Source organism: Aulostomus chinensis, chromosome 5 (assembly GCF_037954235.1).
Source record: "Aulostomus chinensis isolate RoL2024-O1b breed Wild chromosome 5, RoL_Achi_v1.0, whole genome shotgun sequence".
NCBI lineage: Eukaryota > Metazoa > Chordata > Actinopteri > Syngnathiformes > Aulostomidae > Aulostomus > Aulostomus chinensis.
The window spans coordinates 20,557,624-20,574,407 of record NC_141324.1 but is presented as its reverse complement, the minus strand read 5'-3'; the positions used below and the strand labels follow the sequence as shown (position 1 = coordinate 20,574,407).

The window sequence follows — 16,784 nt, the reverse complement described above, 5'->3', positions numbered from 1 at the left end:
ACTTATTATGTAAATTTTTTCCAAGTCTTTTTTTTATAATCTTTGGTTGTACTACAAGAAAATAGTAGAATGAGACAGTTTATCATAAGAAAAGACACCGCAATGATTAGCATAATAAAACAAACAGGTACAAATATTCAACAGACAGTCAGTATCTGTCTGTTCAGTTAATATTACTGTCAGTGGTGTTTCTAATAGAACGTACTCATTATTGTTCTATTTGGAGCTGCATAATGTAGCTGCGTATCCAATTTCACATATTATATAAGTTAGAGACAGGAAAGCAAATTGAAACTCTTGGAAGTGTTGCTCTTAAAGGGATACCCCATGCATTTCTCCATCATAAAAAAATAACTGGCAGCTGTAATTTTTCAGAGCAGGAGCCGCATTTAATACCTTTCACCAGGACATGTAAAGACGACAAAGAAGGCCTCGGTAGGTGGCGAATTTAACTATCTATTTATAACTCGTAAAAAAAACTACAACTGCTACGGCCGCTTGAAACTAAACTAAATGTAACAGAATAAATCTCGCTCTAAAATCTCTAGTATTTCAAATAACGTTTTGTGAGACAACATGTCAACTTTACACAACAAACACTTTAGAAAAGCAGACTCACCAATACCTTTTAAAGAGAATATTATCAGTCAGCCGCCCACAACTCTGCGTAAGTAAAACCAATCTCAGTTTGTGATCACTGTGGTCAAAGGAGCAGTGACACTTCGCCACTTATCAGGCTGCTGATCCAAAACACTATTACGCAATCATTTATCCCCAGTGACTTTCTGTCCCTTATAAAAGTTATGTTTCACTTTGTAATTAGAGGTTTAATCTCTGCTTTCATTTGGTGTTTTATTTACCTTTGATTGTTGTTTTCTGAGGGCTTTACAGGAGAAGATGCCGGTTCCACACTGTCCACCGCGCTGGTCAACGCTTTCACACTTCTTATCTCTCAGGAGGTGATCGTGTAATTCATTCCCTGTATCATGAAACACATCAGACACAAACGTTTAAGGATAACAAAAATAAAAAAAATAATTGTGGAACTTTTAGCACAAAGAAAATCAGATGTATCTTGGGACACGCATGTGATCAGACCTCAGAAAAAGGTGGAAAGAGTAAAATAATACCTCCCATGGTATAAGGCACATGATGCAAATTGATTGCTTGACAAAGATCAAATTGCGTGCTTCTAATTAATACAAAACATCCAAGAGGGAAAACAAGGAGGAAGACAATGAGTACATTAAGCCTCTTCCCTTCACAGATCTTATTATGGAATTATTTATTTCTGTTAGCTTTGGAGAAAAAAACAACAACAACAACATCTTCTTAATTATAGCTCACAGAGCGTTTCCCCGGAAAAACTAAACTGAGGGGAAAAAGAGGAGGAGAAGGAGGGGGTATTCACTCAGGTTCATTAGCATATGAAAAAAGATTCACGACTATTTGAGCTGGTTCATCATCTGCTGAATCATATTTATGCAGCCTCCACCCCTCCCTTATACACACACACACATGCACACACCCCGAGTCCAACACAAATAATGCTTCTCAGAGGACAGTTTCCCTGCGTCTAGGGCAGATTTCTCAGGGGGAAAGGAGGTAGCGTGATGCTGAGGGTCTATGAGATTTTCTATGTGTTAATCTGGCTGCTAGCTGTCCTTGAGCCCAACCCATTTCCCCCCTAACCCCATCTGCTTGCATTCCCACCACAGAGGAGAGAATGGGCTGCGACTGGGGGAGAAAGAGAGAGACCCTTCCCCATCCAGCAATCATGAATAACCATTGCCTCGCACCATTATCAAAAGGCTGGGTCCAAGCTGCGATGGAAATATCTGTAAAATGCCCCAATGCATTTTCTTGTACACAAAGCTATTATTATTATTTTCATATGATGCCTTATTAATACTGTTTGGCTGCTGTGGATATTCATCACTGACCTTGAGCCTTTGTGTCCCCTTGTTCCCTGCTTATCCGTGCACTTGGGACACTCTGGTGTAATTAACACAGACATTATTGTGATGGAGTGAAAAACTCAGTGCCACTGTGCAGATACCTCGTCTTGAAAGCAATAAAGCAGGCCAGAGTAGCAAAGTAAGATTCTGGAGACCATAAAATTAATTACATTATTTACATTTCCTTTAGATAGGGGAGCACAGGCGAGATGATAGAGGCAAATAAGATTACACAAAATAAGATTTCAAAATGTCACTGCCGCAACTGTTATGATTAGATTACTCTTTTAATATAATTACTCTGTGTGTGGAAACAATGCATACGTAAAAAACAGGAGCCGCGTCTTAACTGATTCCCATCCTTTTCTCCGCGAGCCTTCTTCTCTTAACCTCTCTTCAACAGTATCATTTTGAATTATAGGGAACGGATGGGTGCTCTGTGCAAGGTCACTGTCTGGTGTGTACTCCCACCCACCACCCACCGCCCCCAAAGCCCCCCTCCACACACACACACACACACACACACACACACACACACACACACACACACACACACACAAACACATACATACACGCACACACCAACCCCTTGTTTTTGTTTCCTCTTCCAGAAGCACACTGAGCGAAGGGTTAAAACTGGAATGGATTTAATTATGGAATGAATGGAATTATAATGCGCCTGCAGCAAGTTTTCCTCCTTATTTATTAAAGCAGCTGATGGGCCAGGTTTGATGAGCCACTTCTGGCATAATTGAGTCATCACACAAAGAGGGTTCCTCGCATTCAGAGTGGTTTTATCAGCAGCAAACAGACCTGATTACTGGCAATTACACTCTGATCTAGGGGAAGGAGAAAAAAAGGGTAAATGTGCGGGGTAACTTCTGTGTTTATAGTTTACCCCGGGAATAATTTTCACATTAATTTTACATGCTAAGTGTTTCTGTTTATGTATAATAAAGAGCAAACGGCAAGAGATAGAACCTTTTACTTTCATATTTCCTTGTAATCAGTCGCGAGGATATGGAGAGTGGATCTTAATTTATATTCCCCCTATAGGAGGTTTGAGGAGTGTTACCATGCACTAAAAAGGAATCAGCAAAACATAAAGTTAGCAGAAGCAGACACGAGCAGGCGAGGTTTTACCTGCATGCATCAATGAACGTTTTCCGTAGAAAGCAGGTAAAATAGTACAGAGAAAAACACATTGTCATTTGTCATGCAAATATGTTCGTGGTGAGCAAATTAAGCTCTTCTGAGAGATTAAAATCTACTTCTGTTTAGGGAGTATTTGGATAAACAACTTTTATTTTTTTGTCTTGTTTTTTTTGTGTGGTGGCCAGGGAGCCTAAATACCAGCTGGACATTTGAATAATAGCTGAGTTATATTTCAGCAAGGAGGGAAGGGGAAAAGAGATCCATAATATTGTCTTTATGTCTAAAACTTGGCGTGTTTGTCACTGTTTAATTATTGTTTCTATAAACTGAAACCATACTTAACACCACTGTAAATTTACTTTAAAGTCGCATCAAGGGCCATACAATAATGGAGATTTTAATCTTTGAAAGATTGAAACATTAAGATGGATTTATTTAATACCATCTGGATTTTAAATACCCTTATGGATAAAAAGAAAAGAAAATATCAACTGTATCTAAAAGAATATTATTGCTGCGGCATTTTACGAGCATTCCTCCTCCTGATCGAGGTTCTGGATTCATGCAGACACAGTCAAAAATCTTGAAGTCAACTGCAATTTCAGATATAACAGCCTCACAGCTACCCTGACGGCCAAGCAAAGTGTTTGTGCCTTTTGCCAAAGAGTACTTTTATAGAGGAGCGTATTGGCATCTTATCACTTCTCCAAGACAGAGGAGCTTCAATAAAAGAACACAGCTCACAGAATTCTTAACAGACAATTAGGAGCCTGGCTAGCCACTGTCGCTTCAATGATTTGTTATGATGGCATAACTACAGGGGAAACTTGTTATTGGACGGAGTTAGCAAGAGTCCCATAAAAGAGTCAGATGGTGACACCTTTGCCGAGGTGATTTATGAATCTTGTAATCGCTTTCCAAAGTCATCCCAAAGCCTTCCCTCTAAATTGAGTTCATCTGGAGCCGGACCACACAGAGGCACCAAGTCCAGATCGTTTCTTCTGACATCAAAGAGCCAATTTCTGTTTTTGACCAAATTTCTGGTGCTTTTAGTTCCCCCATCGTATGAAGGGGGCCTGGATGGTATGCTATTTTATTAGTGAATTTCAATCCAATTAGGAACACCAAAATATCGAGACAGATAAAATTAGTATCTTCTTGCACTGCAGTATGCATCAATAGCATAATAAATGGAGCGACAGACAATTTATCTATTGGCAAGGCTCCAGGCTGCCAAACCACTCTCATGTTAGTTTGAATCTTTGAATTCTGTTGTGAACATGTTTTTTCAAACCTGTCTAATTTGGGGACAGGTGTTTGGGGAAAAAGAAGTTCCAGCCCCGGTGTGACAATGAGCTGAGTAATCCCGCTCATTGTTCCTGCCCAAGGAGGCCCTTTTATGGAGGTGGTTGCATGAATGCTACCAGGTGGTCTGCAATTTGGAGACACGTAGTAACCGTTCCAGCTAATCCCCCTGTCACAAAAGGCAGGTCTCCAGGGCTCTGGGGCTCTCCAGGGCAAAGGGAAAAGTTTACCTCAAACACACAGTGTCTGAAAGGAGTCAGGGACTCGAGCAGTGATTTCTAATCAGATTGCACTGAAGTGAACAGCTCGCATGGCAGCTGTAGTTTTCCCAGGGTTAATTACCTTTCACTGCTCTCTCTAAATGAGTCAGCTGTTCCTGTCATTAAACAACTCCACTCTATCTCTGCTCCTCTGTCCTCCACACACACACACACATACACACACACACACACACACACACACACACACACACGCACACACACACACGCACGCACACACACACACACACAGAGTTATGTTTCCATCACTTCAGAGGACATTACATCGTCTAGCATTCATTTTCTACCCTAACTAGAACAATAACCACGGCTTGCCCCGACCTAACTCTAACCTTAGCCTAAACTAAAGGCCTCCAGAGGTATTTATAACAGGATCAGATTTAAGCTTGAACAAACTTGCAATAGTGTGTCAGTCTTGTAATACCACTTTGTTCCTGAAGAGGCAACATTGAGTCCCACTAGCACAAAGCAACCATAGCCCTACATTTATTTCTCTATGGAGCTCTTCAAAAAAATCTTAAAACTGCAATGATGCGTGAACCTCAGTACGTTCCATATTGTAGCAAGGTGAAAGGGGGGCAGCAATCCAGATCAGCCATCCTGCGTAATCCATCGTGATCACATTCTAGCAGCCACTAACAAAGCTTGTGACCATGTTAGAATATGGATGAACTGATTGATTGAGAATTTCACCCTCCAGCGTATGCTAAATAGGGTTTCCTTGCTTCTTTAAATAGTAGTGGACACTCCAAGTCTCCTCATAACCTTACATGAAGTTTTCACCCTTCAATGTAATGTTTATTTAATGGGTATCTGCCTTGATCCCCCGCAATTTTGATTACGCTAAAAAAGATTTATTTATTTTAGTTTTAGTTTATTGTAATCACATCTTTCGCTCCATGCTACTGATATTCATAAAAAAAAAGTGTTCCTGTTACAACTCCTCAACCCTGTTCAAGGACAATGATATCAATATGTCAAGGTCTTACTCTGAACACTCCCTTTGGTACTAGGTGATTATGTATAGAAGGCAAACATGATTGTATATGTGCACATATCATACTCAAACACACACATCCACGCACGCACGCACGCACGCACGCACACACACACACACACACACACACAAACACACACAAACACACACACGCACAGCAACAGAGTCCAGCTCTGATATAGTTGTGCTGTCATCAATTCTGAACAATCTGTCTGCTTACTGAGCTCAGGGCTCAGGATGTTGGGGAGTTTTAAGTGATTTTTGCCACTGTATGTTAAAATCCCTTGGCCACCTGGATTACAAACTCTAGTCCTTTAACTCATGCCAGTATAAATCCGTGTTAACTCGGATTTACCTCTGGCATATGAATTCTCAATCTGCGTAAGCTTTGTTTGGAATGAGTCGAACATAAGTATTTCGTGCAGTAAGGATGCCCGGTGGTGAATTCCTATTTCTCTGAAACACACACTGGGAAATAGTTCAAGAGCTAAATCAGTTTGAAGAATAACAAGAAAAAGGCTTCGACGGTGTTTTATTACACTCAAGAGGTGAGGTCCGTGTAGCCGTCCAGGTGCAAGTGTGCAATACTGCACTGTGAATCAACGTAACCATGGTGACAGATATAAACTCAACGCTGTACACTGCGGTCAAGAGTTTAATCAGATTCCTTATACCAAGATTTCGCTTTGCTTATTGTCAGACAAACATTATTTGCTCAGTTGTTCAAACACAAACCCTGGTCTGCTACCAAAGCGATCATGATAAAATAAAATATGGCATGAGCAGCCTGGAGGATCTAAATTAAGTATTATCCAATATCCATACAATCTCTCACACACACACACATACACACACACACACACAGTTCTGGGCTCGCAGAGTTAAGCCAGACTATTTTGTACTTAAAAGGTTAGCAAGGCTGTTTTGTGAGTTTGATCCATGCTTGCCAAATCAGCAGATGGTCCATGAATATGATTATATGCATCAATAAAAGGAGTAATCTTTAACAAAATGTAAATTTGACTTAAGTCCAGGGTTTAATATGCACAATGGACTTTAACCCACTTTCCAGCTTGACAGTGGAGCATGATAAGCTAATGCACTTAAATTATGTATTACAGCAATCACTACTGATGCTCCAGCGCTACCCGTTCAGAGATCAAAAACGAGGAATCAGAGAAAAGGTACGAGATATGTGCAATATTGCTTGAAATGCGCATGTTTGTGTCGAAACAACATCTATTCACCTTTGAGAGTCTTCAGCAATCGTAACAAAGTAAGTCCATGTGCTTCTGTGAATTATAGCTTTTTAAATAAATCCTTGCTCCGAGTCAAGCTTTACTCAGTCAACAATAAACCACCTCTCAGTAACCTGTACCATAAAAACAGACACACAAGAAAAAAATACTTCGGTAAAAAGCAAATCCAAAGTAACATCAAGTGCAAGCACAAGGAAAGAAAGTGGCTTCCAGAAAAGTTTTAACAGCAACTGCAGCAGTTACAAACGTTTAAGTAAAACGTGTGGATTTTATTCCGAGTCACATAAAACAGCATCACTGTTACTGACCCTCCCACAAATCTACTTATCTGAGCCGGAGGCTTACAGCACAGCACAGAGAACAGAACCACTTGTCTCCTACGTCTGAATGCACTCGTGTTAACATGTCCGACAGGGCAGAATCGCAAGCTCAACTTACCATGCCCCTTTTAGCCTTTGTTTTGCATCTCATAGTGACATCGGGGAGGAGATGGAGCAGAAGGATATCGAGGTGGGGTACAAGGTAGTCCAGAGTCTCGCTGCTTAGAGTGTGTGTGTTTGCTGTGTGTGTGTGTGTCTGTGTGTGTGTGTGTGCATGAGAGAGAGTGTGTGTGTGTGTGTGTGTGCGTGTGTGTGTGTGTGTGTGTGTGTGTGTGTGTGTGTGTGTGTGTGTGTGTGCCGGGACACTGTGATATTCACCCGAACCGCTAAGCTTTTTTTTTTTTTTTTTTTTTTTTTTAGCCTTTGTGTCATTCACTTAACAACCAATCTCATTAGCTGCTGGGCTACAATAGGCTGAATTATTTTCTGTGTAAATACACCACATGGTGATCCTCAAGGTAAGACCTCTAAGGTCTTTTTTTAATCACATAAAAGATAGATTCTCCCAAGAAAAGATTGACCAAAAAAAACTACTGGAGAGGATAACTCCTAAAAAGAACTGGACACTTACAGTGTGTTTTTGTGATTATACTCCTGAGTCGGTGATGATGAGAGCATAAATATGTCATTAGAATGACAATAATTGATATAGTACAGTCACATGGATAGAGGATCTGCTTCCTCTAAGCTTTAAAAAATATCTTCAAGGATTTTGAAGGTAAACTAAATGATGATACGTAACGTAAAAAGCATAAAATCTCTTGTTTAAAAATCAAGAACAGATTTATTTTTAACAAATCTGTTGCTGCTGTGCTTGCTGGTGCAGAACCATGAATTCCTGTAAAATGTAACTATTGTGAGTACTTGAAGTCATGACAGCTGTCTATAAGCATCAGGGACATGTCTATTGGCCAACTTGACCCTTGTTAGAAAACAAAACCAATACAAAAAGAGAATACTGCAGCCTGGGACTGTCGAGCCGGGTCACTGGAGATTTTCCAGACAAACGCCGCACAGGGGAGGGGAGGGGAGGGGAGGAAGAATAAAAAGGACAGGCTCAGAATCTCATTTTAACAGACCGCACACAATCTGGGCTCCCACAGAACTATCTCTGCCTGACCGCTTTCTATTTATCCCTTATCAGTGTTTACCAACCGCTAGTTTTCTTTCATTCACACTGTGAGGCAGTTCTCTTACTATCAGTCAACAGCTGACACCGTGGAACAGCCTCAAAGGCAAGAGGAAGGGATCAAAACTAAACCAAAGCTGTTTAAACAATACAACAGAGGAAATAAATTCATAAATCCTAATTCTTCCCAGCCCACAAGGGTATAAGCAGATCCTTTATAGTTAGGCCAACAAACAAAACCACAGCCAATGAGGTACATTACAATCAAGGTAAATTCGGAAATATATTTAGAAAAAAGAAAGGCGGAAAAAAATCCCATGTAATATTAATTGGGAACATTTCATAGTCCTGCCCTTTCAAGCCAATATAACTATTCACTAAAAGTGTTTTATCAATTTTTGGGGGGAAAAAATTTTCGCTGATTGAACTTTGTTCACATTTTTAAATCTGTTTGCTTTGTTGCAGTATCATATCAGAAAATAAAAGACCAGTGTTTTTCCACAACACTAACATTTTATATTTATCATTCAACAGCGAGATTTAGAGTCAGAGTTCTGCTTAGGCTCACGATAATACTACTACTACTCATCTGCAATTATACATACTTATACAAATAATTTAATATATTCATTATAGTAAAAATTCTAAGGTAAGAACTATCTTAATATTTTTAAGAATGAATATATTGCCATTGGTAGAAAAAGAAATCCCGGACTTTATAATCATTTACATAACAACAAATACACAACATCATACGTTTACGTGGAAAAACAATTTAATTATCATGCAACAACTTGTTCCTGAGCACTTTTTTTTCCCCACCAATAACACTGTTTTTCTGGAATACTGTTCAAAAGTTAAGTAATTAATTACATTTATCCTTTCGCCAGCTGCTCAACAGCAGATGGATCATTTCTGAGACCTTGTTGAATTAAATCCACATAATTCATTTTCCTGGATTAACTAACTGAAGTTTAAGTAGTGGAAAACAGGTAACACAATGTGCATGAGATTGGCGTGGAGGCTGAGCTTTTTCCAGAATTTTTTTTTTTTCGCTTACATTACAGGAGCACCCGGCGGCAGCTTTCATGTTTGACTGAGAATTAAAACAGGTGAAAATCAGAAGATCGCGAATTATACACGTCCTTATTTCTATTGCGGTCCTATGGATATCATTTATACATCACGCAAGTTTAAAACTCCAGGAATAAGTCAGTTAATCCGCTTTGGTTGAACAGTGTGGGGCAGCAGGTACCATGGACAGTTCCTGGAGGCGAACAGAGGTTACATTCATGTGTTGTGTAGCAACTAACATCCCTGTGCTTTGAAGAGGAGGGTGGGAGACAAGGAGGAATAATACCTCTTACTTATCACTGTTTTACCACACAGCCCTGTGCTGCTTGTGTAATAAAAGCCAAGTGTGGAGGTTTAACTTTATAACCTCGCTCATGTCTCCTATGTCTACGAAACATGCCAAACTTTGGAAAGGCTGTTTAAGATGTGACTCTGAAACACAATGCTATGATTTTAGTGGCTAACAAGGCATCTGTCAAATACATTTAATAGAAAACTGAAATAAGGTTTTCATGAAAATTCTCAAGAGGCACAAGTGATTTAACACCTTGATCGAGGAGTGAAATTCCTCTTAAAAGCTAGTGGTTGATATGAACAGACTTTACATGTATATTAATTTAACAGAAATATTTTTAAACCCTCAGCTGCAGTTTTTTTTTCTCCCTGTTCACTGACTCAAAAGGACACATACCACAATCATTAAATTTATGATAATATCAGTAAAAGTATAACTGCAGCCTTGAACCCAGCCCTGGCTTGATTTTCCTTTTTTTTTTTTTAAACGAAGCAATCATCCTTTATTAATAACAAATATTATAAGTAAGGTCACTCCAGCCAATTCTGAGCCGTGAGTTACTAGTAAATGATGAACTTTTCTAACCAGCATCCGTTCTCCTGAATCAATAGTCGCTCTAGAGACTGTCGAGTGCTTTGGCCCGTCAGAATTTGTTCAAAGCTACAACTACGCCCACATATAACACCAAAGTTCACATTTAGACTGTGTTTCTATCACGAACATGCAGCACAAGCATATAGTTTTCCAACTTTAGCAGTTACCATGTAAATAACTGCATAAATTCCGGGCGGAATGTATCATTGTGGTCCTGGTGAATTTGTACAAGTTTACACAGTAAAGCCACAGTATAACACTGGCTCTTTTATTTTCCTGTCACACTACATTTAAGGTTAGTTTTCAAACTTTACCTGACTCACCGTGTAAATTAAAAAACAAGCCAAAACAGGATGCAATAAAATACTTGACTGACTGTTCAAATATGTTACTGGAACATAGAGTCAATGTTCAAGTGCATTAGGCTCAGTGGTCTTGTATGTACAGCTGTCACTGTCAAAGCCACAGGCAACCTGACAATGCTTTGTCTCTGCGCACAATACGAACATGTGTTCTTCTGAGACAAGCTTATACTCCACACAAATGCTGTGACTTTAATCTAGGTAGACAGTATCTCATGCTATCTGGATGATCAAAAATAGGTCATGCCTCTCAAAAAACAGTTTGAGCTGTTTAATCTCCTCTCAAACTGTCTGTAACCTGGACAGAAACTGCGCTTGCTTTCCAGCAAAGATTTTCAGAGCACTGATTTAGATCAGGCAAACAATATTCATCATCAGTGAAATATTTTCTAAATACCTCCTGGCACAGTTCATCAGAACTGCCGGCATAATTCTATTCCACATAATCACATAAAATCCACCGCACATAAGTTAGCAGTTGAGTAGATCTAAATAACTTTCTAACACTTGTACATTTCAGCTTTGGATTTCCTATGACAGCATCTAACAGCATGGGCTAAAAGGCTTATTGTTCACATATGCGATACAGACTATCAGATAAATGCTGAGCAAACTGACAGTATATTAAATAAAAAGAACTTTGAAACCAACCTAGTGCTGTGATCCAAAAAGTTTGATTTTCTCCCAGTCTCTTGATAGCTGAGCTGGTGCTGTGGCTTTGAAAGGTAGTCCCCAGGAATATGACATACTGTGCCTTTGACAGCCTCGAGATAAGCACCTGCGTTCGGGTCCCTTTTTACGTCACACCTCCCCATTCACAGCCCTTCAACATGATGCACATTTGCACATCAACAGCCACCAACCCCCCTCCGCGCTCTACTCCCACATCCGCAAAACACACAAACAGGCACACAAGAAGGCAGATGCGTGCACTCGCCTCTACTCATGCGCGCGCACAGATTTTGTGTGCGCTTGGTAAAGATGCAACACGCATGCAAACACACATACGCACTCACACATGATTCATCCAGCCTTGTCCCTCTATCGATCCTTATTTTATGTGTCTTTTAGAGAACTTTCACCGGCTTTGTCATAAGACCGGGGCATATGCCCTCCCAACCTCCTCATACATCACTCATCATGCAAATGAGAGGGAATGTCACTCCTCAGCAGCAGATGGCCAGGGATGATAACAATGGCTCAACAGACCAGTTTCAATGTCTGTGACTTTATCGCTACGGCAACAACAAAAATAGATATGAAATCCTTGTCTGTTAATTTGACACCCCCCTTCTTTTTTAACGTTTGTACCTGTCAGTATGTTTCATTTCTCCTGGATCATTTGAACGTAATAGCTTTGTCCAAGGTTTTTTCTGTCACAAGAAGTCTGGCTATCAGTAAAAGGCATGGACCTGGAAATGATTTTTGGTGACTACGGAAGGCTGCTGCCTAGCAGTTATTCAAGTAATTAGGTGTAATTCCTCCCTGTAGGCCATGTTAGCCTCCTGAGTTAGCTCATGCGTTCGATGGGCCAGGATAGAGACAGGGAAGAATAAAAGATGAAAGGGGCCCCGAGAAAGCACAAATGCAGCTTTTCAAACACCCCCCCAGCCAAAGTGATGTCACCCTGCGTCCTGCTGACTCCTGTTCATACAAGCCCCCATAGCAGAGAGTAAACAGTGCAAGCGTTTAGCAAACACGGCCAGATTACAATGACAAAGGCAACCACACTTCTGGGTGGAGCCTGGGGCGAGGGGGGCAAAAGGGGGTGTGGGGGGTGTGGTATGGTTTGGTTGAGGATTTAGGAAAAAAAAGGGTGATACCCATAAGGGCCCCCCCCCCCCCCTTAAGATCCAAGCCCTTCCCCAGCTGATGGAAGGGGCCACCCAAACATGCTTATCGCTCGGTCATCCCCCCCGTCCGTTCCCCGGGGACTGACGTGAGAACACAATATGTAATAATAATGTATTTTCAGTTCTTTTTGCTGTGATTTGTGCATTTAGTTATGCAAGGGCTTGGGAGAATATCATTACTTAAGGTTTGGCAGTTGATCATCACCTTGTTTAATGCCTCATTTGAAAGTCTAATTTCTAACTGTCTTCAAGAGCCAATTCATGGTACACTCTGAGAGGGACATACAAAGGGAGTAGACCTGCTCTGTTTTCTCCCCTTCTTTTCACCATTTGTGCCTGATAATCACACAAACATATGAAAGTAAAGAATCATCTATCTAAGCATCTTATCAAATAACGTGTTCTTTGTTTGCTGATGCAGACAATCCCGCCGTGAGGACACAAAAAGCTTGTTCTACAGAGGATTATTTCATGTTCTCACTTCAGTATTGCTTGAAGAAGATGAATCCACGAATAAGAATCAACCTATGCAAAGCCATCTTGACAAATTGAAGACTGCACTCCACAAGCAATACAAAATGTAATATTCTCTTTTTGCCCAAACATCTGTTCAAATTTTTTTTTTAAAAAAAAGCCGACCTCATTCAGAGCCAGCATAAAACATAAACTAGTGTTTTGTTAAGCTATTTCATCAACTGAAAATGTGGGCATAACTAGAGAGAGCTGATGGAGAAATGAAAGAGGAGTGGGTTGGACAAAATTACATGTCAAACAAGGGTTCACATTTAAAAAGTCCTGCTCATATTTGTAGAAAGTGTTTGATTGCATTTAGAAAGGTATTACAATGGGTCACATCTGTGTCTAAAAGCTTTTTGCATTCTGCTGCAAATTATGTAAGCAAAGTGAAGTGTCACAGCACCCCGTTGTTTTGAGCACTATACCTTCCTCCTGTAAAAAACCTACACAAATAGGTTTAACTGAATTCTTCTAATGCACCACAGGATCAAAATGTCAGCGGTGTAACTTCAACAAACCCCCCCCCCCCCCTCGCCCGACGCCGCACCCTGTAATTTCAACAAAAACAACGCTGCTAATTTTATATGGCAGCCCGTGCACCCCAACAACAATAAATATTCACACTGTGCCATTGAATGTGATAGATGTGTAAAAATCTATATTAAACTGTGGTTAATTCCAGCAACAATGCTTTAAGCTTGGTCTAAAATGACACAAATGCATCTTCTTGGTGGTACTGAAGCCTCATTGTTCAAACACTTGATGCCGCTTGTTCATCACAGAAAGTCACATAAAAGGACTGAATTAAATTAAAAAAAAAATTTTTTTGCATATGCAAATATGAGCAACCAAACATAAGTACATGTTGTTGATATGGCTCCAGGACATAGAACTATCTTTATGTTAATGTCAGCAGAAAGGCAATATTCTTTTGAAAATGCAGTACATTTTTCATGGGGATCATTATCTACACTGCATGTCACTGTGTCTCAGTTAAAAGCAATGATTAGATTACTTCCCAGCAATCCCCTTTGGGGTGATTTTTGTGTGACCGTGGGCAACATCACAATATGTTTATTGAGTGTCCTTTGAAGACACTTCAATAACATTTCAAATGTTTTATGGACAAATATAGGATGTTTCCCTCTCTGCCTTGAACTGGTGCCTTTGGAACTGGGGCCCTTGCTATATTTTTGAGTTTGTTGTCCAAACTCACTGAATCCTATTCTCATGGGATAAACAGATTCAAATAGTCCTGAAAAAGTAATCAAACAGCAAAAATACCAAAGAGGAAGTGTTGTAAGATGCAACAAAACTTTTCTGGCATAAAAAATTGCAATGACATGTTTCATCATTCCCAAAATGTAAAAGTACAAAGTAAATATTACGATAGTCAGAATCCATTTTATCAATATGGATATATATCATGATATGTAATTACATATGGAAACTAACATGTCAAATATAATCCACAATATGGCCAATACCTAAATTAACAACTAAATGCACATGAATTCTACATGCTTAATGATGTTTTTCCAGCAATGTGATCAAAAGTGGCCAGGAGGGGTAGTAAACCACCTCATCTGGCAATGTTAGGGTTTGTGTGTTCGAAGAAGGTACCTTCCAATGAGATGCTTATTTTAAAGATTGTAAAAAAGTGCATCAGAGATCTCAAATGATATCTGGGGGCAGCCGTGACTGCCAATCTGATATCAGAGGTCACCAGTGCCACCCTGGACACCCCTGGTGATACAATCATTTGAATCTATAATTTCCACCTACTAAATTTAGAGAAATCATAGAAAACCCTAATATATATACAGTATACATATATATATATATATATATATATATATATATATATATAAAACATATATCACATAGATGATATTCAGTACATATCCATATATTGCCCAGCCTGACCAAAACCATATGCAGCAACTAATTATGCATATATAACTATAGTTAGATTAGATACATAACTGCAGGTCTAAAAACTGCACTTTGCCAATAACAATGAAATGCATCAGTCGTTACTGCTTGGTCTCTGCCCTCCAATGACAACGTCTTGCTTACATCTGAGGAATCAATGGCCGACTAGTCAGTCAATGTCTGGCTTTTGTAGTTCATAGGCCGTCCGATCATTGTGTTGTGTCATTGAAAGGTTGCGTCCAGATCTGGGAGTCTCGAGGGGTCTCTGCCCATCTTTTTCACTCAGGCAGGCTGACAATGAAGCAGACCCGCCTTTAAATGGATAGATAGGGGCCTGGATGTTGAGCCCGAAAAGAGCATGTAAACAATGGTAACAGGTGTGTATGCTTTGATAATGACCACGGTGGTCGTAATAGTATGTCTAGACACAACGAGCAGGAGGCATTTCTGTCTGGATTCACAGGTCCCGGGGGGTACTCCAATGCAAAATATTGGCTGTGTATTGTTAGTTGCTAAAGCTAAAAATGTTAAATGACACAAGCGTTAAAAAAAAACTGCCTCTCAAAAAAAGTTACTCTGCAACTCAGCTGTATTTTTTTTTTTTTTCCTGTCTTAAAATATTTGCGGGGCAGCTTGCATAATAAGTTAAAATCATCTTAAGCATTCAAACATGCACTTGAAGCAGATGAAAAAACTCCATTAATGTGGATGGTTTGCAATTTTTGATTGCGCCAGATACAGGAAGCTTGCTGACATGAACTAAAATGCAAATGCCCTTTGAGCAAAACAAAGAAATTGATTATGAAGTAAGTTTCTTCAGCACAAGTAGCTGGCTTTGAGTGATTAATGGGGGTGGGTCATTGATTTCCTTTTGTTAAGCTCTTGCTTAACTTTGTGGAGACACATTTATAATTTGTTTTCAAACAATAATTCCAATCTAGCTAGGGCAAATTAAATTTCCCTATGGCCTCTTTTGCATCATTTTGCATCTGAAATTGATTATTATCAGAAGGCATTGCATGTTAATGTCTTCTGTTTGGGTTTATATGTTTGATTAGATATTGTTGCTCAGCATACTGGAAGGTGACCCCCTCCTACGATTAGAAAGAGATATTTACAGAAATGGTTGATCTTCTAATTCTTACCTTTGTTGCTGCGTGTCACACACATGTAAGATGAGCATCCATCTATAGTAAATGAATAATACTATACATATACATGCTGTCTGAAAAACATGCAGATGTAGTGCAGTTAATTAATAAACACATTTTGTCTACATTTTCTGCACGTTATCACAGCACAATACACCTTATTTTTCGATATTTGCAAGTCAAATTGTGGCGTTCAGGCTACTGTATTGAAAGGCCACATTCTTCAGCTTCACAACTTTAAAAACTTCCACAGATCCAGACATTTATACTTCCTGATTTCTCGCATCATCTCTCCAAGATAGTGATAATACGATTTCTGTGTTTTTCGCTGTTGAGAAACAAACTGGATTATGAACAGATCACTACATAAACAGCTTTCTAAAAGGAGGCAGCTATTTTAAAAAAGGCTGAAGAAATGCAAAGAGGGATTTAAATTTTAATTTGAATTTATTCCAGCAAGTGAAAGGTTCTTTTGAGAAGGGATTTCAGCAAAGATGATGGTATTTAAAAGTGATAAACAAGCATCTAAACCTCCAGTGGAAA

General features: G+C 39.5%; 1 protein-coding gene across 2 annotated transcripts in view; it reads right to left on the bottom strand.

Moving 5' to 3' along the window:
- The window catches only part of st18 (ST18 C2H2C-type zinc finger transcription factor), a 39,946-nt gene that overhangs the window by 20,423 nt on the left and 2,739 nt on the right, over positions 1 to 16,784 (bottom strand). For both annotated transcript variants that reach the window (XM_086203801.1, XM_086203800.1), the window contains exon 2: positions 861 to 979. In XM_086203801.1, the coding sequence (XP_086059927.1) occupies positions 861 to 979 (119 nt within the window). The remainder of the gene's footprint in view (positions 1 to 860; positions 980 to 16,784) is intronic.